The 23311-nt window shown below is 43.4% G+C and overlaps 1 protein-coding gene across 1 annotated transcript in view; it reads left to right on the top strand.

The window, feature by feature from the left end:
- The window catches only part of MCHR2 (melanin concentrating hormone receptor 2), a 359314-nt gene extending 336851 nt beyond the window's left edge, over window positions 1-22463 (top strand). The window contains exons 4-6 of the mRNA XM_029595365.1: window positions 7555-7749; window positions 15032-15151; window positions 21548-22463. Coding sequence (XP_029451225.1) covers window positions 7555-7749; window positions 15032-15151; window positions 21548-21872 — 640 coding nt within the window. The 3' untranslated portion in view covers window positions 21873-22463. The remainder of the gene's footprint in view (window positions 1-7554; window positions 7750-15031; window positions 15152-21547) is intronic.
- Window positions 22464-23311: the final 848 nt, after the last annotated feature.

Genomic DNA, 23311 nt, shown 5'->3' with positions numbered 1-23311 from the left:
CTCACAACAAAGGCATGACTGATGCTCTCTCTGGCAGACTCTCGCTGGTTAATGGCAAAAACAGGTCACCGGCGTCACGTTCCTGTCTCTGCAGATGTTCTGCAGAGTAACAACAGGTCTTGTTTTTTTTAAACCACTTTCACCCTTTTATTATTTTTTTCTTGGGAACTCAAGTGGAAAAAAAAAAAGAATTACACAACCCTGAAATTAAAAGCGAGCAGGTTTTTTACACATTATTTCAGAGAAGGATTGAATGCCGAAGGTGATGTATTGTCATTTGTCATAATTCCTTCCATGTCTCTCGAGCTGTGGCAGCTTTCAGAATAAATGTGTTTTAGGCAATCTTCCTTCTAATGATTGTCTTATATCAGAATAAATCTTTCATCTGTATGGACAGGCTGCAGATATGCCCCTAATGCCACAGTCGAGCACTGGCACTGGCCCCGACTAAGAGAGAGAGGATGGTGGTCACAATCCCCCCCCCATCCCCAATCCCTGTGATGCCCCTGACCACTGCCACTGTCGCTGCCACCCACCTGTGTTCCTGAAGCTACTTTGGATATGCGTACCCCGGGGGATCCTCTTTCTAACTCTGGTAAGTTTATCTGTCTTTTCTCCTGCTTTGCTGTGAGAAGAGCAGGGTGCACACATAATGTTGATGGGCCCCAATGTGTATTTATAGAGTGAAAGTGAACCATTTCTCTTGATTACTGCCTTGTTTTGAGCCTGTTGGATTCAGTCCACTAATGATTCTTGCCTTTTTGGGATTGCTTTTCAGACTGACCCAAACCTATGACCCGCCTGCTTCTGGTCTGGGATTCAGAGCAAGGTAATCATTAGACCAAGTGTTTGGAGCTTACTCTCTTTCACACAAAAAGATAAGACAAGAAGAACGCTGCTAAAATAATATCTATTGCTCTCCAGCAAATCCACCAAGACAGAACTGAGTTTCCAAGGAACTGTTTTTGTCATTAACCTACAGATGCCTTTGGGATAAACCATCAATATCAAGAGGAAGAACTGGACAGGGCAAGAATGCCCAAGTGCTTGATGGCAGTCCCAGGAGGCCAGTAGCCATGGGTAGATGGATCTATCTTGTGAGCATTTCCTTGTACATATCTGTTAGTCTATCATGGATACTGGTGTGTGTGTGTGTGTGTCTGCAAATGTCTTTTTATGTCTCTGTCTAGCATGCAGGTGTAACAACTGCTGCGTTCCTCTATCTTGTTTATTTATATCACTTAGTCCAACTTTAACAAAGTGCTTGCTTTCCCCCCCCCCCCCCCCCCCAATGCCTTTTAATGTTATGTATTGTATATTCTGTGGCATTATTTTCTTTCTGACCTCTGGGTGTAGTCCACTAGTGCAATGCAGTGGAAGCACACGTGCTGTTTTGATGTTCCCTTCATAGTGTCCGTCATGTTGCATGCCTTGGTCTTTCAGAGTTACATTGTACGCCTTGCCTCTTCTGTGCATCCTACCTTTGCATTCTTTGCTCATGCTTCTTAGAGTAACTGTAACCTCATTGTGTTTGAGTTTCTTCCCTGACTATCCAGAACGTGGCTATCCAATAGCCTCTCCAAATGGCTGGTGTCCTGTAGGCCAGGCATACCACCAATAGATGCATGCATACAGGTATTCCCTGGGTTTGTTATTGAGGTGTGGAGATGCCCCCAGTTGGAGGATTATTGTTGTGTGTGCTCCCTTTGTTTCCTAACTTGTACGTGCTGCTTTTGGATATGTCTGTGACATATTCTCACTGAACTGTCCTTTTTTTCTCCTTGCTATCCTCACTTGATCATGTGCATGCTTTGCCTCTAGGAGCAGGAGTAGGAATAAGCCTCTCGGAAGCAGAGAAGGGATCCTCCACCATCCAGAGACTCCAGGATCCAACATTCTTGCTTGCCCTATACTAAGAAGGACAAATTCAAAGAAGTTTTTGAAAAATAAATGAATCATCTTCTTTTAGTTGATGTGCAACAGATAGGGCATGAAAGGTTAGGAAAAGGAGTGGACAAGAGGTCAGGTGGAATGGTTATGGGAATCAGGCGGGATGTGGTAATGTAGTAGTGCTAGCACTGGGAGACTGAGTTTGAAGGAGAAGCACAACAACAGGTTACGAGGACGAAGATCACTGAAGGTCAGGAGGGGCAGGAGAAGTAGAAAAACATGACAAAAAAAAAATCCAGTGCAGTAAAGCAGAAATTCTGGAAAGCCATTGCAGTTTGAGCACCCTGCCACATGCAGGCGAGCGCATCGAATATAACTTCAGGGTTGCCCTATGCACACTTTGATTCAGGTTCGGCTTACAAGACCTATGGGGGAAAACCATGCCCCTTACATCTGGCCAGACTCAAGTGGCACCTCTTCTCCCCCATGGGAATGGGAAGCCTAGAGGAAGTGGCCTGGGACCTCAGCACTGCCACAGAAATATGTGAGGAGACAGCAGACAGGACTTGGTCATATCTCAGGCAAATGCTTACACTTTCTGAAGGATGTCCCCTGCTATTGACAGAGATTATTTGTTTCTTACTAGTTTTGACCTGGGAGATGGGAGCAATACAGGGCTTGGGATTGGAGGGGAAGCGAATGGGTGTTGTAGTGAGATATTTCAGAGGGGATAGCTGTAACCTCAACATGCTGCTAGTGGAAAATCCCGTGTAAAGCACTTGCGGAACTGAGGATGCACAGCAGATGTTCCAATCACTGCCTCTCCCTTTTCTTGTTTATAAAGGTCCAAGTGGTGATCTCGAGGGTTCAGGCCCTACTGAAATGGTACCCATGGCATACCACGCATCTGCTCTTTCAGTTGCCTTGTCTCCAGTTGACTCTGCAAGAGACACAGGCTGCACCCACGTTGACGGCGGAGGTGATATCAGCAGGCCTGCCAGTCACAGAGCAGCAGAAGCAGGTTGAACCAGCTGCAGCCAACATCATTGCGGTGGGACCCTCCAGTCCAGACCCTAGACTGCCATCACTTTTTCCAAGGAGACCAGCCCACTGACAGAGCCCTCAGTTATTTTGAGTCAGCAGAGATTGGACCAAATGATCCATGCAGGTCTCAGAGGCCCAATCTGGCAATCGTCATCTTCACTGTCAACCTATGCAGCACTTGGGACTAAAGTGTTCAAAATCTCCAAAAGTCCATTGTGTAAATGTACAAAATGCATTGCCACATTCCTGGACAGAGGCACGGTCATCCCGACTGACGTAGCCCACACTTTGCTGCAAGGCATCAATGTCCTTAGGGCGCAGCCAACTCGATCCCCCACAGTGGAGTCTACCACCAGCACTGTACTGCCTCAGTGGAGCCGACCCCAGCAGCAGCATGGGGAAGAGGCTGAAGCGGGAAAGAACAACCCGGGTAAAGGGTACGGGAATGCAGGTGGCAGGCGGCCTGGAAGCCTCCTAAGGGTGCCCTCAGGGCCAGCCCTAGGCTGTGGAGGAGGGGAAAGCAGGGAGAGGGAGGTTGTTTGGACTTTCTCTGGAGTGTTCTCCCTTGGAATTTGTGAATGGCACCCATTTAGCCTGCCTGAGCCCCATTGGGCATGCCAGATAGACAAGTGCCTTCGATGGAAATGAAACCAGAAATAGTTTCCCATTACATTCCTTTTTTTTTTTTTTTTAAAGTGAAATGAAAAAAATGAATGTGAGTGACTGGCACCATTTTGCTGGATGGGGGAAATTGATAATGGCACCAGCTTCGGTCTACTGGTGCAATTTACAGTTATAACGCTGATGAGGCAGGAGTGACTGGAAATAGCTCCTGCACTGTGGAAGAAGATGACGTGGGGGTAAGAAGATCCAGGGCGGCAGTGCCCAGGACGGGTTTGCAGTTTTTTTCATTTTATTTTCAGCAGTGACCTAACATTTATTTTTTTGTTTTCTTTTGTTTTTGTTGCTTTATTCTTTCCTCATTTCAAATAACCAAAATGAAATGAATAAAAAAGAAATGAATAAATGTGTGCACGCACCCCTAATGCTGGCACCCTGTGTGGCTGCCAAGGTAGCACATTGCTAAGGCTGGCCCTGGATCCAGCATTAAAAACAACGCCAGCGAAGAACCTTAAAGCCGGTGTAGCTGAGCTGCACCGGCAGAGGCTGGCGCCGGTGGCTTCTGTCTGTTAGGAGGGGTTCCTTTTGCCCAGAACTACTGCCCGGAAAGGGGTCAGGCCCGGTGCCCAGCCTGTAGATGCTGTGCTGCTCGGCCTCCTCTGTCCATGGGGTGCTGAACAGCCTGTGGCTTCTGTGGAGCTTTCATCCAAACCCCAAGCACCTTTACAGGCTGCAGACTCTACTTAGCTCCTTTCCCTTGGCGATCGTGGACTTCTAACGATTCTCTGTTGTGAGATTGGTGCCTTTTTCAGGTCTTCTTTCCCAAAGAAAGTTTTTTTTTAAATTTGAATTTCTGGTTTTTGTTGTTCTTTAGTGTGCATGGATAGCTGAGGCCTTCCCCAGAGCTTGGGGAAGGCCTCAGCTATCCATGCAGCTGTTGTTCTTTAGTGTGCATGGATAGCTGAGGCCTTCCCCAGAGCTTGGGGAAGGCCTCAGCTATCCATGCAGCTGTTGTTCTTTAGTGTGCATGGATAGCTGAGGCCTTCCCCAGAGCTCGGGTGCCAATAGCTCCTCTTTTCCCGGATATGTATGTGGTGTCCCCTGCCCAGCTGGCCAGACACTCTTGTACCCCCTCTCTCCCCACCTCCTCCTCCTCCTCCTTTCACTACATTGTTGTTGATCTCTTGTCTCCTCATCTCCTGGACCGGTCTTCCGGCATCTGCCAACGCCACCTCCTGCACCCAGGATACTTCTATGGCCGCGGTATCGAGCAGTGTTCCCATGGGCAGCTGAGACAAAGAAGGTGGCCTTCCCTCTTCAATGCGCGCACCAGTGGTAGAGAAAAACATTGAGAGTAAAATTATTCATGCTCTGAAGTGATTAGTGCCCAAAGTTTGGCCCCACACAGAAGCGGTTCCTAGCATAATGAATTCCTTATCCACGTATGTGGAGGTGGAGCGTTTTCTCACTGACACGTCAGCAAGGGTTTATGCGACAAAAGTGCCACGTAAAGGCTTTAGCGATTGCCATAAATGCCCACAAAGTTTAGGGAATCTGTCCCTGTGTCACCCAAAACTATTGCCCAAAATTGTTTGCCTGGTTGAGGCAGATGAAAATGATTGAGTTCACACAGATGCGAAGCACACAGATCTTGGGAAGGGTGGAGGCCTTCGTTGGCATTGTGGGTGTTAGGGAGGGGGGCTGCAGAGAGAGAATGTAAGAGAGAGAGAGCAAACTGTGAGGGACTGCGTCTACCCTCCATGCCATGCAGCTCTAGCGGGAGCTGGAGAACCTTGGGACGTAAAGAAGGGTCCATCTCTGGCAGAGATGCTGCCGTGAAGGGTGCCATCCGGGTCTCTCCCACCTGAGTCACAAATCCATCCATTAAGCCGGAGGGAGGGATCATAGAGGAAACTCAGATGGAAAAGTCTTGACGTTCCCTCTTCCTCGTAACCATTGTACAGTGGTTAGGTAGACTGAAAGATGACGAAAAACAAAAAAGGAATCAGCAAGGACTCAGGGCACATCTCCCTCCTGTACTGCCACCAACTTATCCCCACTTCCCTGCCGCCCCGAATCTCATTCCTGATGAGAGAGACTTGTTGACTGAGTGCTATACAGTTTTCTGAGGACTCCTGTGAGACTTTTAATTTTAGAGCACACGGTGCTATACCGGCTTTCACACTACGTAGATTCAAAACTAAACGAACTTAAAAGATATTTGTGTGCTCTCAGCAGCATGAAGAGGCTAGTTTTCAAATGCAACTGGCCACATTTAGAAGGATAAAGAGGACTGGATGGGGATGTTTGGAAATTGCCCCATCAATGTCGAGTAAAAACAAATGTGCAGTTTCACAGAATGCGTGCTTTTCCCATGCCAGAAAGGGATGGGCCCTGGGGAGTGGATTTAGTGGTGGTGCTGGTTGGGGAACCGGAAATTGCACGCGGGTGTTTCATTTTGAAATCCCAGCACCCGCGTTACACTTGCTTTAAGGCAGATGTAAAGTCCTTGGGCACAGAAGCACTTGCGGTCTGAATTTTCAAAGGGAAGCACCGCACAGAATTTCCCTTTGGAAATGAGATTCCAGCAGGATTTGAAAATGACTCTTTCCATAAGCGTTATTTCTCAGGGGGGGGGGGGGGAGGGGCGGTGAAAAGCTACGGTGGGTGCACTGTCAGCGAGGAAGCTTTCCAAAGTGCCCCCAGCAGCTCAGAGCCCACGGCTACTTCTTACCCTAATGACTCTGCGCTCATTTTCAAAGGGAAAGCTTTTCCTTTGAAAATTGCCTAAGAAATGTGGCCGCACAAATCTGCAGCTCCTTTTTTTTTTTTTTTTCCACTTTTACTTTTTCCACTTAATAAAAATACAGGAGCACTTTTGAAAATTCAAAATTAAGCATGTCTCAAAAATGCGTACTGCTCCCCCTCCCCCCGAAATACTTCCTTTCCTTAAGGGTGACGTGACGATCGTCACTGTACTACGCAATTCATTTTATCCCACATAGAGCTGGCAATTTTCAGAGACACCCTCCTTCCACTTTTGCTGATAAAGCACCGTTTCACCTGTGGGAAAGGCTTCGATAATGACCCCCCCCCCGCCCGCCATGCTGCGGGCACCTGTACTTTGTAACTGAAAAGCCACCACTATCTTTCACAGCGCTTTCTTAAGAGAAATAAAAGAGCAGCCTGACTCTCCTAATGCCCTCTCTTTTGCCGCTTGGCGCTTTTCGTGGACTGCTGTAGAGCTCACAGGCGGCCTGCGGGATTTGGGTTAACTCTTTTCCAGCTCTGCTTCAGCCTCTTTCTTTAGCAGATAACCCTGAATGACCTTTTGCTTTGAGCACCTCTCAAACAAGCTGATCACGAACTGAACTTGAAAGTGACATTGATTTGCAAAGATCCAGCACTATAGCTAACGGGCTAGCTGTAAGCCAGTAAACCTGTGGCATATTTGAAATTTACGGTGCATTGGTAAGTGCGCCTTGGAGCTTTTTAAATTAAAGTTTGGGCAGCTATAGATTTGATGGGTTGGGATCCACTATAGCACTCACTGTGTAATTTAGTTCTTAAATTATATTCAGAACTGAAAACAAATATATTTCCACAGAATGCCTCGAGTGCCTTTCAATGTCTAATTAAAACTACATACACGGCACTAAGTGGTTCTACGTATCATCTGGAGGTTCCATTGTTGGTTATCATACTTTCATTAAGCAAAAATTCCATCAAAGCAATTAAATATTAACTTGAAGTTCAAATAAATCATAGCAGCCTTTGCAGATTGTTTGAAGTCATCAGGAGAATATTGCTCCAACAATTTGATTATTAGTAGTCTAGCAAGGAGCAGGTTTGGGTTTCTCTATTGCCTGCGGTACTAGTTGCCTTTTGAAATATTGCTTTTTTTTCTCCCCAAGGCACCGTTGACATGCAAGTAGCAAATAAAGCTTTCATTGTTTTTAATGATTTTCTATAATACTTACTAATCAATTGGTTTTGTAGGTACCTGGCTCTTGTCCAGCCATTTCGACTGACAAGCTTGAGAACGAGATCGAAAACCATCCGAGTCAATTTATGCCTTTGGGCTGTTTCTTTTATTCTGGTATTTCCTGTGTGGGTCTACTCAAAAGTTATCAAATTCAAAGATGGTTTGGAGAGTTGTGCTTTCGATTTAACCACACCAAATGATGTTCTTTGGTAAGTGAAGAATGCAAAATAAAATGATACATTCATATATTCGAATGCAACATTCATTGCAACTTGACCTTTACATCATAACATAGTAGATGATGGCAAATACAGACCATCTACCCTATCCATCCAGCCTGGTTATTCTGGCCTACACTGATAAGGATATATCCAAGATGCCAGCTATGGCTCCTTAGGCAAGTCTGTTTTAGTTGTCTTCCTCTTTGAATTTCTACCATCCTGGGTAGATGACTATACTCATTCTTAAATCTTCATTCTTTTAATTCATTGAATACTGTTTATGAAAAGAATTATAGAGTAGAATTTAAAACTTTAGGTTATGGTTGCGTTTGCAAGCTTCAAGATGAAGGATGCATCCTAACATGGCTGACTCAAAATTTGTCCAAGCTGAAATGCCTCCAACCTTCAGTTTAGTTGCACTAAAACACACCGGTCTGCACTCCAAAAAAGAGATAATATTTTTCTTCTCAAAGTATAGTTCCCATCTGGCCTGCACTCCCTGCAACTAAGCCTACCCAAGAGCCTCAGAGCACACTGTTGTTTTTAGCAAGCATCAAATGCTGTAACCGAGGCAAAAAAAAAACAAAACCTTTGTAAGAAAAAGTTATTTTCTACTGTGATGGGTGTACAGGATGAGTGGGAATCCCAGGGCTACCAGTTCAATTCTGGGAAAGGGAGGCAAAAACTCAAAACTAGTCTTGAACATTTTCACTGTGCAGATTGGATGGGTCAGCTGGTCCTTTTTATGCCATCATTTACCGTGGCAGCAACATATCTGCATGGGAACATATCACCTGGACCAGCTTTTGCTAAGTCCAGATACCTATTTAAAAGACATTGTATGGATGATTCTGTAAACCGCTTTTATTGGTTTTGTACTGATTATGCAGTATATACATTTGTTAATACATAAATACATAGCTCGTCTATGCTAGCCTTCACCATCATCCACTGATTTTTAGGATAGACTTGCCAGACCTGGTACTTTAGGACTTCCAAGTACTATGCAAGTTCTGAGCATAAGATGCAAGGATTACGCTATGGCATCTTAGTGTCGTCATTGCTCTGTTCATTTGAATCATGTGCCTGACTTTATAAGAATCTTTTCCTGATTAAAATAATGGAGTGGGTTTATCTCATGGCTAAAGCGTCTTTTCTTCTGAGTGAGCCCTTTTTTTTCCCTTGTAATGGCAGCACAAGGGGAATCCAGGAAACATATAGAATGGGCCTCACTGTATTTATTGCTTAAAAGAAGCTTTCAGTTGTTTTTTTTTTTTAATGTTTCCATTTTGCTAATGAGTAGCATTTGGAAAATTATTGATTGAATAGAATTATGAGGCAATTTTCCATAGAAGCATCTATAGAAAATTGGCCTCGGTGCTGTTTGACTATTCCATATATTTCTTCTTCTGGTAAAATAATAACATGGGACTAAATTCACCCAAAATATGTTTGGCCTGTAAGGAGGGAACATCAGAAAAGAAATCAAATAGCAGCTGTGATAAGATGTGGGAGATACTGGGCAAAAAAAAAAAAAAAAGGATATTTACCATGGCCTGAAAAAAAAAGATATTCAGAGTGTGCAGATGGATGACCTACTCTACAGACCTGTTTGCAAACATTTTTTCACCTACATATATCCGCACCTTTTATTCATGTTCGGCAACGCTCAGGATCAAATATGTCCAGGCTTGAGACTGGCATAAGTCTGGACTGGAGCACATGCTGCATTCCAGCAGTTCCCATTCATTCCTAAATTCCTACAAAACAGTTTTCGACACATTTTAAATGTTTTCACACTTGTGAAAAAAACAAAGGAAAGCTATCTAAAACGAGACCCCCTTCTTTTACTCTTTCAGACAACATCACACACATTGTTAACTACCTTCTCCTGCTTTTTTTAATATTGTTCCCTTAAAATGCCAGTGCTGTTTTTCTCACAGCAGTCAGGTCACTTCTCTTTTTAAAAGGCTTTAGCCTCCCCCAACACCTGCTTTACCTTCTACAGCATGCACACTCTCTCTCTTATGCTATTCTGAGCCTGGTTTTACTTGCATTCACAAGTTTACCCAGGCTATCATGCTCATTCAGTCATGCGTTACAGACTCACATTTGCACGCCACTCATTTTATCTATGCCTGCAAATCCTTTTGTGCATGTACACCTCACATCTGCTCAAGCAGATATCACACATCCATGGCCACTCAGGACTGCAGACATATGAAAAGACACAATATAGTGCTGGCATACTGCACTGCTGCATTAGCAAGCTGGATATATTCGTAGTGACTACTCATCGCACTATGTAGCACTACTATCTCAAGCTGTGTCTCAGTTACACAAGCCGTACATATATATAACTCACCCTTCTTTCACGTCACTTATAAAACATCAGGTGAGTTCATCAGGTTTTCTGGGTCCTGTCTGGTTGCCCATATATTATTATTCAATGCCAAAGGAGATGCAAAGAAACTTAGTCGGTCCAAAATTTGAAAGTTTTAAATAAAGATGTCTTTATTATTCAACGCGGTAACTCCAATGCTCAATTGTCAAACCTGAACAGTTCTCTTTAGCGTCCCCCGACACGGACCCGTGTTTCGCCTGAAGGCTGCGTCGGGAGGGATGGAATGCACACTTTAAAACTTAAATGCAGCGGGTAGCGCACGCACACGGAAGCCCGCGCGTAGGTTTTAAAATCTACCCCAGTATGAATAGCCAAGTTAGTCCACTACATATAAAGGGGGAGAAAGAAAGATGCCCTAGGGTTAGAGCCAAATAAAAGCAATATTAGAATGAAGAAACAAGCACAACTGATCAGAACATTGATGAGAACTCTGATCAGAACACTGCCTGACAATGAACAGTTACGCCAAGCACAAGACAAGCTAGGAGGGAACATTACTTCTAACATCCAGAAAGCCTCTCAACTGTGAAGGATCATAAAATAAGTACCTAGTGTCTTCAAAATTAATGAGACTTTTACAAGGATGCCCCCCAGGACAGAAATTTCTTCCTGTGAAAAAGAGTGGAAGAATGCTATCTTGATCTTCTGGGAGACCAAACGTCACTAATAAAGCAGCTCTTGAGGAAATAGTTTCATCCATATTTTCTAGAATATCTGACAAATTAGAAGGAGCTTGTTCCACTTCATTCAAATGCTTCTTAGCACCAGGTAAATATTAAATCTTAAAAAATGGAGATATTGCAAGTACCAGAAGCTGCTTTATCTCTTTTATGTAAGATTTATTTAACTGGGTTTGAGGAAAGTTAAGAAAATGCAATTTTAGAAATTTAGAAAAATTTTCTAGATTTTCTACCCTCTGAGAATACACAGCTCGATCTTTAATAATATTAACTTCGACTTCCTTCACTTGAACTATGAATTTTTCTACAACATTCAGTCTCTTTTCATAATCATTCAAATGCTGTTCTTGATTCTGAAATTTAGTGTATATACATAGTCACTACAGCTAACAACGAAAAAGACTTCTCAATGACTGCTAAAATGCACCACAGGTTTAGTAAAGACACCGAGGAGGGCTTTATCAGATCGACTCTGACCTTGCGCATCGAGATGGCATCCTGAACCTTCTCCGAACAAACTGCTGAGAACCTCAGTAGACGCCAACGCCCCAGCAAAGGCTGTCTCAACATTTTCATCCAGTTTGAGCTGATTGCACTTCCTGTAACCAGATGTTGGTGATGAGATTCATGCATATTTTAATAAAGTGGATGATACAGTTCACGATTCAGAGTGGGGATTAGGCCACAATCCTACACAGAGTTTACTTTTCTTGTGATACACAGGTCCTCCAAACTGCATTATGCCTATGTATGTTTATTCACCAAGCTATCAATCTTTTTGCTGGAAATTTGTCTACATTATGATTTCATATGAAATTAGCCCACAGTCACCAGCATAAAGACTTGGACACATGGCACTATGCAGCACTTTAAAAGCAAAATTGTAAGTTTCTTTCCTGGTCCTTCCTTGTGCTCCATTTTCAAGCAAAAAATGGGGTATTTACTCATACACTTTAAAGTTATAGATGTTTCTTTTAAAGGTACCCTTTCTTGTCACTTGTTTTTCTGAGAATTGTTTGAAGATTTGCCTATATAAGTAAAAATCTAACAGTCAAACAACTTTTCTGTACCATTATGAGGAACAACAAGGGTCACTATTGGCATTCATTGCAAGTTTACACCTATTTTATGTCGAAAGAAAAAACGCTAATAAATTAATTCAGAAGCTGCTCATGTGTAAATAGAATCTCTCTCTCACCCATTTCCTCTTTCTGGTGACATCACAGTAAACGCTTGCTACACAATTAACTCCACTTTCTTCCACGATTGTTAATGGATTCCAGTAACAGCTAACAGTTTACAATGTTAGCGGACAATGAATGTTCGGAAAAATGTAACTGATGTTTCTTTCAAGATGGAAAATGGTAGAACATGAGTTTTTATATCAGTCGACATTCAGAATGGGATGAGTGAGGGTAGTTACAAACTGACTCCTTGTCACCAGTGTCAGCCCTAGTTTTATCCTGTTTCATCTATATCCTTCTTTTCCTAGAAAAGAAACCCATAGACACAAACTGGGTAGCAAGAGAACTGGTTCATCCAGCTACGTTGGCATGAATCCAATTGGTACAGTTGGTGATGTGTGAAAATAGAGAGGTAGTTGATGATCTGGCAGTGGGAAAAAATGAAGGTCATCGCTCTTTCATGGTCATTGAAGTAAGCCAACATGATCAATAAATGAATGGCACTGTACATGTAGCACTTCTTCAGCCTCCTTGGGCTGCTGTGGATAAGGAGAACAGGAGATATTCTATTCATACCTCTCATATCTAACCATCAAGGATGCTTGGAGCCAGTCTAAGTTTTTCAACTCCCATCTCCACGCATTCTGGAACTTGCAGACCAGACTGTAATGCAGAAGGACCACCAGACCCATCTAGTCTGCCTCAGTGACTGAGTTAAGATTTTGCCACCCTAGGCATTGTCAGAGCTGCTGCCCCTTCCCACCCACTGTAAGGTCGGACAATGAGGAGCAGAAAGGTCTAAAGCTCAACCTCCACTATTTCCTGCGGAAGCTCCGGGGTAGATTCTCTGGCAAAAATTTTAAAATTCTGAAGCACATTGGCAAACAGTTCTATCATGTATTGTTCTTTATAAAAATAGTTTGGCAATCTTGCTTGTGTCTATATAATTTTTTTTTTATTGGGTGAGGAAAAGGGATTTCTATTATCTGTACAGTGATGGGGAGAGGAGAAGAGGAGGAGGACCAGGAATGGGTTGAAGAGAAGGGGGGAAGAGTATGAGAGGAAAATAATAATAATGAGGATAGGGAGAGATGAGGAGAGTGAGGAATGGGGAGGAAGAGGATGGAGAGGGATATAGATTCTGGGACTAAGGAAGGTGAGGTGGGTTCCAGGACCCAGAGAGAAGAGAAAGGCAGGAAGGAAAGTAGTTCCCAGGAACTGATGGATAGAATCTGAGATCAAGGGAGAGAGGATCTGAATTTCAGTGGTGAGGAGGAAGGAGGGGGGAAGTAGGAGGCAGATGTCCCTACTGCACACAAGTCCTAATCCTCATTGCGTCCTGTCTTTAACCTCCCATGGAATTTGGCACTCGTACAGCACCAATCCCATGCCTCTCACACACACACGGACACTGCCTCCCATTCCCCGCTCTCATATAAACAGAAGCATAATCCCCAGCCAATCCTTTCTCCTCACCTTGCAGTGTTCCCCCACTCAATCACTCTTAGCTTCTCCAACATGAGCCTTCTTTGTTATGTCTGCTCCAGGCTCACCCTTTCCATTCCTGTTCCTGAATGATAGAAGGGGAGGGAATGGATAAGGGAGCAAAATAGTTCTTTGTCTGCTCTGTCTGCTCCATATGTAACCCCTCTCTTCCTATTCCCTATTCCCTATTCCCTGTATGGTGCCTGTGAGGGGAGGAACTCTTTTCAGGAAACAGAGAGTTCTTTGCTGAGTGAGAATCAGCACAGCTGAAAGGCAGGAAATCTTCAGCCAGTCTGCTGCCCCCAGATTTTTGTCACACTAGGCACAGGCCTAGTGTGCTTATTGACAAATTCAAGCCTGGTCTGCACATTCACCTGTCCTTTTGCAGTACTGTTACATTTATGGGTGGTTTCTTCTTCCTGGCCCTGAGGCCATGGATTCCATAGCAGCATATAACAAAAGAAGGTTCATGCAGGAAGGGTCCAATAACTTTATTTTGTACTCACTTGAAAACAGCAGTGGTGCAGCATGCAGAATTTGCTTAATCACAATCTTAGGCCCTACTGTCAACCAAAATAAGAGGTGTTTCAGTCCCTCTATGCTGGCCTCTTGCAGTCCTGGAGATGCTGGCTCGATCCAGACAGATAATGGCTGCCTCACGGCAAATCAATTCACTTGTGCTTGCGCTCAGGCATGGGCAAATACCACTGGCCCTTCCTGGATACAGCTGCCCCTCCTGACTTTTCCACTGGCTGGCCCTCCCAATCTCTTCACTGGGGTGTCTCCCACCACCAGCATGTTTGTTTCCTAATTAGAGGCAGGGACCTCTCCTCCAGAGGATCCCAGCCTCCTACATACAGAACCTCAGTCTCTCATGCCTCTAACAATAAAATAGCTCTAATCTGACATTAAATATGCAATAACTAACAATGCAGTAAACTTTCTAATCATACATTCTCATATTTCTCTCTCTATGTCTTAGCTCTTCAGGTCAGATTGTGCCCTTGTGAAATTCCCTGATGCCCATAGCTCTTCAGGATAGCCCATAGCCCTTCCTTGAAGCCCATAGCCCTTCAGCACAGCATAGCCATTCCCTGATGCCCATAGCCCTTCTCTTCCTATTGGCTGTATCAGCTGTCCCGTACCTGCATTTACTCAGGAGCAGGAAGTTAGAGGGCGGGATATAGGAGCTAGGGGCCTTGCTCTAGGCCTGCAGCATAGGAAGCAACAGGAAGCAGGGGAGAGGAGGAACAGCACCACAACCATGGCTGCTGAGTGGCAGGGGCAGGGCTTACATTTCCCTAAATGTTTTTGATCCCTGGTTGCCTCTTCATTTCCTCTGAACGAGAAGTCCAGTGCCGGAATACTGATGGAAGGGACTTGATGAACCAGAACTAGCTCAATGTGGCCCTGTTAGTTGGAATTAGTTGACAGATGTTCTGACCGCAAAATTATTGAAAATAGTGGGCTGTTTTAACTTACGATGACAGCATTCTTCTGTACAATCTGTTTTCCAGGTATACCCTTTATTTGACTATCACAACTTTCTTTTTTCCGCTACCTCTGATCCTGGCTTGCTACATTTTAATTTTGTGTTACACCTGGGAGATGTATCAGCAAAACAAGAAAGCAGGATGGTAAAGTACTTTACGTTTTTTATTGTCACATATTATGTATAAATATTTCAATGTGTTATATTTTCAAGAAATATTGGGGTTTATTCATCCCAGTTATTATTGGTGGGTGAACAATCATAAACAGTAGAAATATGATTGCATTGGGACTTTAAGAAAATATTAGGGTAACATTCATGGCACAGAGGTTACATGGAGGGACTATAGAGGGACCATGGTTAAACCCAAAATTTAGATGAGCATGGGGAGGAAGGATTTTTTTTTATAACAGCCTCTCTAACCTTGGTAGTTGTATGGATTATTATAAGAAGACATAGAAGGGCACCAGAGTATTGGTTTAAGTATTAGTCTTGTAAGAAGCAAAATTAAAGATGGCAAGGCCTAAAATGGCCTACCAGTGGAGATAATGAAGGCCATCAATGTAACAGATTTTGGGCATACTTGGGACAGATATGGAGAGTAGTGATGGGTAAAGAATTGAAAGATTGCATAGAACACATTTGGTGGGGTGGGGGTGGAGTTAGTGTAGGGTTCCATATGAGAATTTATATTTGCATCAACCCAACGTGGACAAAACTAAATTCGGCAGACTGAACGAGTCATTTTAGACTTTATCTGAAACCATTTACTTTGGGAGCAATGAGAGGAAATTCAGGGATGTGCAGAGAAAAAAAAATTCATTTTGGTTCATTCATTTTGTAGATCATTTACATTCATCTAGTTTGTTTCAAATGAAAACAAATTTAATGTATTTGTTTCATTTGTTCATTCATTTGCCATTAAAGCCAATGGGGGAAGCACTGCAGCCTATTTTGGGCTCCAAAACTGGTGTTTTCTCATCAATTCTAATAAAACTTGTGAAAAGACATCATCAGGAGGGGGAAAGTACTCCAAAGCACATAGACTATGCAGTGGAAGGGTGGGTAAGATATCTTAAAAATTAACTAAATAAATAAATAGAAAAATGTATGTATTTATTTATTTATCAAGTTTTATATACCGTTGTTCGGTTTTGCCATCACAATGGTTTACAAAGTTTCGATGTTTGACAGAGCGTTCAAAAGATTCATGCGATTGTTAACATAGTTATTGTAGGCATTATAAATGTAGTTCAGGTGTCAGACTGTATAGGTTATATTACGTGCATACATTGGTTCCACATGTTATTAGGTCGGTAGGGAGGGAATAATAACTAGGGATGTGAATCATTTTTTGACGATTTAAAAAAATCGTCTGATATTTTTTAAATTGTCAAAAATCGGTACAGTGCGCAATACAATAGAAATTTTCACGATTTATCATGAAAAATCGTTACTCCCGTTAGTGTCCACTAACGGGAGTTATTTGGGGGGAGGGCGGGAAAACCGGCACACCAAAACAACCCCTAAACCCACCCCGACCCTATAAAACTAATCCTTTACCTTCCCCCCCCCCCGAACCCCCCCCCAAAACCTTTTACGAGTACCTGGTGGTCCAGTGGGGGCATGGGGACCGATCTCCCACTCTCGGGCCATCGGCGCCATTTTGGCTGCCACTCAAAAATGGCGCCGATGGCCCAATTAAAAAAAACCCCACCCGACCCTTTAAAGATGACCCCTTAGCTTCTCCCACCCTCCCGATCCCCCCAAAACATTTTAAAATTACCTGGTGGTCTAGTGGTGGTCCCGGGAGCGATCTCCCATTCTCGGGCCGTCGGCTGCCACTCATAAAGATGGCACCGATGACCCTTTGCCCTTACCATGTGACAGGGTATCCGTGCCATTGGCCAGCCCCTGTCACATGGAAGGAGCACTGATACATCACCTACGGGAATAACAGAACAAGATGGACTACTACACACTAGCAGAAATACTGCATTTCTGTCACACACAGGCAAAACTGAGACCGACCCTTACCTAATATAGAAATAAGAGACTATAAATTAGAAACAGAAACATGCAGATATACTAAAATAGAAAGCCTGAGAAACAAAAATTTCTGAACAGTGGAATACTTAAGAGAGCAAAATACAAAAATATAAGAAATACACATGACACAGACGTCCGGGCAGACAGGCACAAGCACCAGTAGCAAAGGAACTTGTTGCCAAGTCGATTAATGCAGGCCCAAGGTGGTGCTTATGAATCCCAGCTATTGATGTCATCAAAAGGAGACGCCCCTGAAGTTCCCGCCATAGCTTCCTTAAAGGTAGACTCGGTGGCACGCGCGCGCGCCTAGAAAGGCCCGGAAGAGGCATGGAGGTCGGTGGCATCCCAGCCACCATGAGAAGTCCTGGGAGATTGGTGGCATGTGTCGGGAACAGCTAGCCACAGTCGCGAGTTCGCCCGGAGAGGAGAGCAGGGCCGCACATGATTTGAGTTGGGTCGACTGCGGCCGCCTGCAGCCAATGGTCATAACAATTATGAACGATACTGGTAATCTGGAACCCACTCATTGAATATTGTATGACAACAAGTAGATTATAAATTCACCTATGACAGTTACTGAAACACAAAAATTAACATTTCATGCACAAATATACAGTTAGAGATGCCGACTGCACTCATGAGTTACAGTCTCTGAAGTCATACTTGGGTGCACCGAATTTTATAATCATAGATCATATAAGTTGCATTTTTCTTTAGTTTTCTTATGTATTGCAGATAAAAAGGGCTTATCTCAGGAATGAATGTGTCAATTTCTTTCTTCAGTAGCAGCCCAACACTATATCAGTGTTTCGTTATCTGCATCTTGGGCAGATATCATGCTATGTTAGTGCTTCTATCTTCAATAAAGCTTTTTAGTCCAAAAATGATGCAAATGATGCTAATAACAAATAATAGTGTCCTAAACAAAAAGGATAGTGGGCTTGATGGACCCTTGGCCTGACCCAGCATGGCAATTTCTTATGTTCTTATGTTCACTTTCGGATTCAAATAGCATTACAAATGCAAATATTTCCATCTTAACTTACTTGGTGGCATACACTAGAGATAGAGTCTCATGGAAAACATGCCGGCAATCGGCTGGCAGGCGCAAAAGGTAAGATGATAATTTTGGAGGGGTTAGAGTAGGGCTGGGGAGGGAAAAATTAGGGGAAGGGGTGGGAAGGTTAGATTAGGGGGGAGGGAATGGAGGAAGGCAGCGTGGCTTGGTTAGAGCCCAGCATAGGATTTGTTTCTTCCCCATTGACTTAAATGGAAAACAAATGACCCAAATAAATTAATGAAGTTTTGGGATGTGAACCGAACAAAATGAATCACTGAGCCAAAAAAATATGCAAACCATACATTTTTTTTCTCAGCATATCCCGATTTGGTTGTCATTTCAGGGTGAGAGAGAGAGAGAACCTCCAGATTGAGTCAGTCTCACACTCTCTATATATGTACCACTGTGGAGGGGCATTTTGAATCGGGGTGGGTTTCAGAAGGTGGGGATGGGAGGTTAAGGGGTGGTATTATAGAAACATTCTGAGGTATTCATAGTAAAATTGACATCACTAAAGATTTGTAGTCACTCCTTTAGTTATACTTTCCATCCATTATAATGACTACAAAACTTTAGTGATGCCAGGTTAGCCTAGCCATGCCCCCCCTTTTTTTTTTTTATCACGGGCACTATTTCCACTATATTTCTAGCATTTTGATAAATCTATGGGTTAGATTGTAAGCCAACTGTGCCTGCCTTTGTAATTTGCTTTGAATCTGGATCTAGAATGGAGAGTAATTAAATCTAAAATTCAAACCCAAATTCAAATAGTTGGTAGGATAATTTAATCATGTTGCCCAGGCTTCCTGCTCTGTGCAAATCCCATTATCATGTGAGTTTAATTTGCTAAAAGGCAAAAGAAAAAAAAATCTGTTAAATCAATTAGCTCTTCAGTGTTGTTGATTTAAATGCCTTAGTGGCTGGTATTTTGTCCTTGATGCAGCATGATGTTATCAATATTTCCTTGTAATCATATTGAGGTCAATATTCAAAATCGTTTAGTCACATAACTCACATTATCTAGCTAAATGACAAGCTTTGAATATCCTTCTTGCTTATCTAGCTAAAACTGAACTGGATAAGTCATTATCCAGCAAAGTTTTAGCTGATTATGAAAGAAGCCTGTTGGAGGCATTCTGGAGCAGGGATGAGTTAGCCAAATAACTTTTCCAGCTAACTCTAATATTTGGAGTTAGCTGAATAACTTATTCGACTATCTCTGTACTCATTGGCTTCACCCTCCTTTGCTACATACATTGACTGTATGGGTGTGATGTTTGCTCCCATTTCTTTTGCTATATTTGCCAAAAACATTATTAAAGAAATATGTGTGTGTGTGCATATATATGAATGAAAGGCTTGCGTCGGTCAGTCACACTGTTGTGTCTCACTGTGGCCATCAGGTGGTACCCGGAACATTGGACAAAGACAAAATATTCTGTCTGCAAAGCTCCCACACACACAGACCCTTCTCTTAATTTTGTTAATACATTAAAAGTATATTTATCTTTTTCACTTTTGTTTGGTTTTCAACATTTACACCAGTTATAAATAGGGATGTGAATCATTTTTGAACGATTAAAATTATCGTCAGATAATTTTAAAATCGTCCAAAATCGTTAGAGTGCACGATTCAATACAAATGTCCCCGATTTATCGTCAGGGGCATTTGTATTGTATCGTTAAATAGGGCACGGGAATTATTTGGGGGAGGGCGGGAAAACCAGCACACCAAAACAACCCCTAAACCCACCCCGACCCTTTAAAACCAATTCCTTACCCTCCCCCACCCTCCCGAACCCCCCCAAAATGTTAAGTTGCCTGGTGGTCCAGTGTGGGGGGGGGGGGTCCCGGCGCGATCTCCTGCTCTCGGGCCATCGGCGCCATTTTGGCTGCCACTAATTAAAATGGCGCCGATGGCCCGATAAAAAAAACCCCCACCCGGCCCTTTAAATTGACCCCCCACCCTCCCAACCCTTTTTTTTTAGGGAGGCCCGTGCCGCTAAAAAAAAAACCACCCGACCCTTTAAATCGACCCCCCCCCCCAAAACCTTTTAAAATTACCTGGTGGTCCAGGGGGGCCTCAGGGAGAGATCCAGGGGGGCCTTGGGGAGAGGAGAGATCCCGGGGGCCCTAGGGGAGAGATTTCCCGGCATCAGCTGTTCTAAAAAAAAAAAAATGGTGCCGATGCCCCACTGGATGGTGCCGGCCACTTTACTCATCAGCCCCTATTATTATAATAGGGGCTGATGAGTAAAGTGGCCGGCACCATCTTTAAAGATGGCGCCGGCCATCCAGTGCTCCTACCATGTGACAGGGGCCGGCCAATGGCACGGATACCCTGTCACATGGTAAGGGCAAAGGGGCATCTGCGCCATTTTTCTTTTTATAGAACAGCTGATGCCGGGAAATCTCTCCCCGAGGGCCCCCTGGATCTCTCCTCTCCCGAGGCCCCCCTGGATCTCTCCCGAAGGCCCTCCGAGGCCCCCCTGGACCACCAGGTAATTTTAAAAGGTTTTGGGGGGGGGGGGGGTCGATTTAAAGGGTCGGGTGGTTTGGTTTTTTTTTAGCGGCGCGGGCCTTTCTAGCGATGTGAATTGGAATCGGAAACGATTCCAATTCACATATCTTAACGATCAGATTCCCCACCCCAGCCGAATCTGATCGTTAAGACTATCTGGCACATGATTCACATCTCTAGTAATAAACTAGACTGCCTGCGCAATGCCAGGTGCATTTTGTTAACATGCTCTATTCGCAAAGCCCTGTCTTTCATGCTCCAACACACAAGGACTGGCAGACACACACACACATACATAAACAGGCTCCCCTGCACATATACACATAGCTACATATAAATGCACATGCTCATACCCACACACACGCATAAAATTATATCTGTTATGGACTAGACAACCCAAGCAACAATGGGCACTTTTTAATAGTATGTATATGTGTGTATATATATATATATATATATTTTTTTTTTTTTATTTGTTCACACTTTCCTATGCCATCTTCCTGCCTTTGTCTTTCTTTGTTATTTTCTGAAAATAGCACAGAGTATTACTATCTTCTTAATGAGTTCACACTTTCCTCACCCCATCTCATATTTTTTTTTGTTTAGGTTCAGTGATGTCTCTTGGGTACACAGGAAGCATACCATAATGAGCTGTAGTTGCAATAATTAAAAAAAGAAATTCCCATCAGTATTTTGTTGTATCTGGGAAAGGTGTAAAAAGTTGTTTGGAAGGTCATTCACGAGACATCTTTCAAAATTAAAGGGGGGGGGGAGGGGAGACTGCAGGGCCAGGCTGTTCACTTCTTGTGTTGCTTAATAATTTAAACTTTGCAAACAAATGTTGCACAGCTTTATTGTTTTCAAGTTACCTCCATGAGGCAGTGAGCATTTTTTTCCTGTCTTCCTTCTAGTTACAATACCAGCATTCCAAGGCAGAGGATCCTGAGGCTGACTAAGATGGTGCTTGTTCTGGTGGGTGTTTTCGTGGTGAGCTCGGCCCCCTACCACGTGATACAGCTGGTGAACCTGCAGATTTCTCAGCCGACGCTGACTTTCTACGTGTGCTACTATTGCTCCATCTGCCTGAGCTACGCCAGCAGCAGCGTCAATCCGTTCCTCTATGTGCTGCTGAGCGGAAACTTCCGGAAGCGGCTGTCTGAGTGCACCAAGTTTAAGATGAAGATAACCGAGCGTGAAATCAACAACATTGAAAATACATTAAAATCGAGCTTTTAGACTGGAACACCTAATCCTTAAAAGTTCTGAGAAAAAAACAAACAAACAAAACAAACTCTATGCTTTTAAGGTTAATATTTAGGCTTTGGTTAGAGTCAATAGCACAAAACAATGCTAAAACTTTCTTTAATTGCACTGTGCAATTCTGTGTAACAGATATTAGAAACGAAAGACCAAAGTGTATTTTTTCACTTCCCTGCCTATAGAAGAGGTAACATAACCATGTTTCATGCTAATATACAGATGGATCTATCAAACGCGATGGGCATGGCAGCCATTTTGACTCAGAAGCCCTTTGATCCAGGTGCAGCAATGCAGCTATTGAAGTAAAGTAGATTTTCTCATACACATCTCTTCAATCAACATGGATGGCACATAAATAGAGTAAAAAAAACTGTGTGTATGGGGGGGAAGTTATTATTGTACACATTGTCTGCTTACTGCCATAATGCCCTAATTTTATCTATAATAAGTGTAATTATTAAACACTACTGTTCGATAATCATCTTTTGTAAATACAGCAGAGCAGTCTCAATCAGAAGTCAACAAATGCAGGTGCTAGAACATAACTGTAAGAAATCTAAAGGTCGGTGTCATTCCCACTCAATTTAAGTGAACTAGTGCGGGGGAGGGGGAGGAAGGTTGTGAATATTATGGTGGGGAAAAAAAAAGCGAGAAAGGTCACTTTGAAAATTCATTATTTTATGTTAGAACACAAGCTGGCTGAAAAAGACTAATAGTTATCAAAATGATTAAACCCGCTGTATTAGTAACAAGCATGACGGTTGCCATGGCCTTCAAATATGCATTTAGAAGGTTCTTGGCCTTCTTGTAGGGTGATGGGTGAACTGAGTTTTTGAAATTAGAAAAGTAAACAAAAGCAGGTAGCGCGACCCAGGGCTGGCCCTCAGATAAGTGGTGCCATGTGCTGCAGGGAAAGGGACTCTCCAGTGATATGGGCTCTCCTACTTAGGGCCTGGCAGTTTTCAACTGTTAGAATGCCAAACGTTCCCTGCAAAAAAGGATGGAGGCTCGGCATCTCCAACAAAGCATGTGTTTGTTGCGGCTGTTTATTGTAAATCACTTTGAACGTACAACAGAATTGAGATCAATCAAATAACCTTTCACCCTTTATGCTTCTTTGTCCCTATCTATCCCCACCTTCTGCCCACCCCTACTCTCCTCCCGTCTTCACTTCCCTCTCTCTCTCTCTCCACCCATGCTGTCTCTTTCTTTTTCTTCCCTTTCTCTATCCTTCTGCCGCACCTATATCCTCTCCAAAAGCCAGCCCTGTGACCCCCGGCCAGCACAATTACCCGTCACTGCCCCAGGTTTGACTACAGCCAGACTCTAGGGAGGGGAGAAGGGGGGGAGACTGGTCCCCAGCACTCTCCGCCTTCTCCCCTCCTCTAATCTGAACCCAGTATTCTTCCCCTTAC

This window comes from Rhinatrema bivittatum, chromosome 3 (genome assembly GCF_901001135.1).
Source record: "Rhinatrema bivittatum chromosome 3, aRhiBiv1.1, whole genome shotgun sequence".
Lineage (NCBI taxonomy): Eukaryota > Metazoa > Chordata > Amphibia > Gymnophiona > Rhinatrematidae > Rhinatrema > Rhinatrema bivittatum.
The sequence above is the reverse complement of the archived record's forward strand: the minus strand, read 5'-3'. Positions and strand labels throughout refer to the sequence as shown.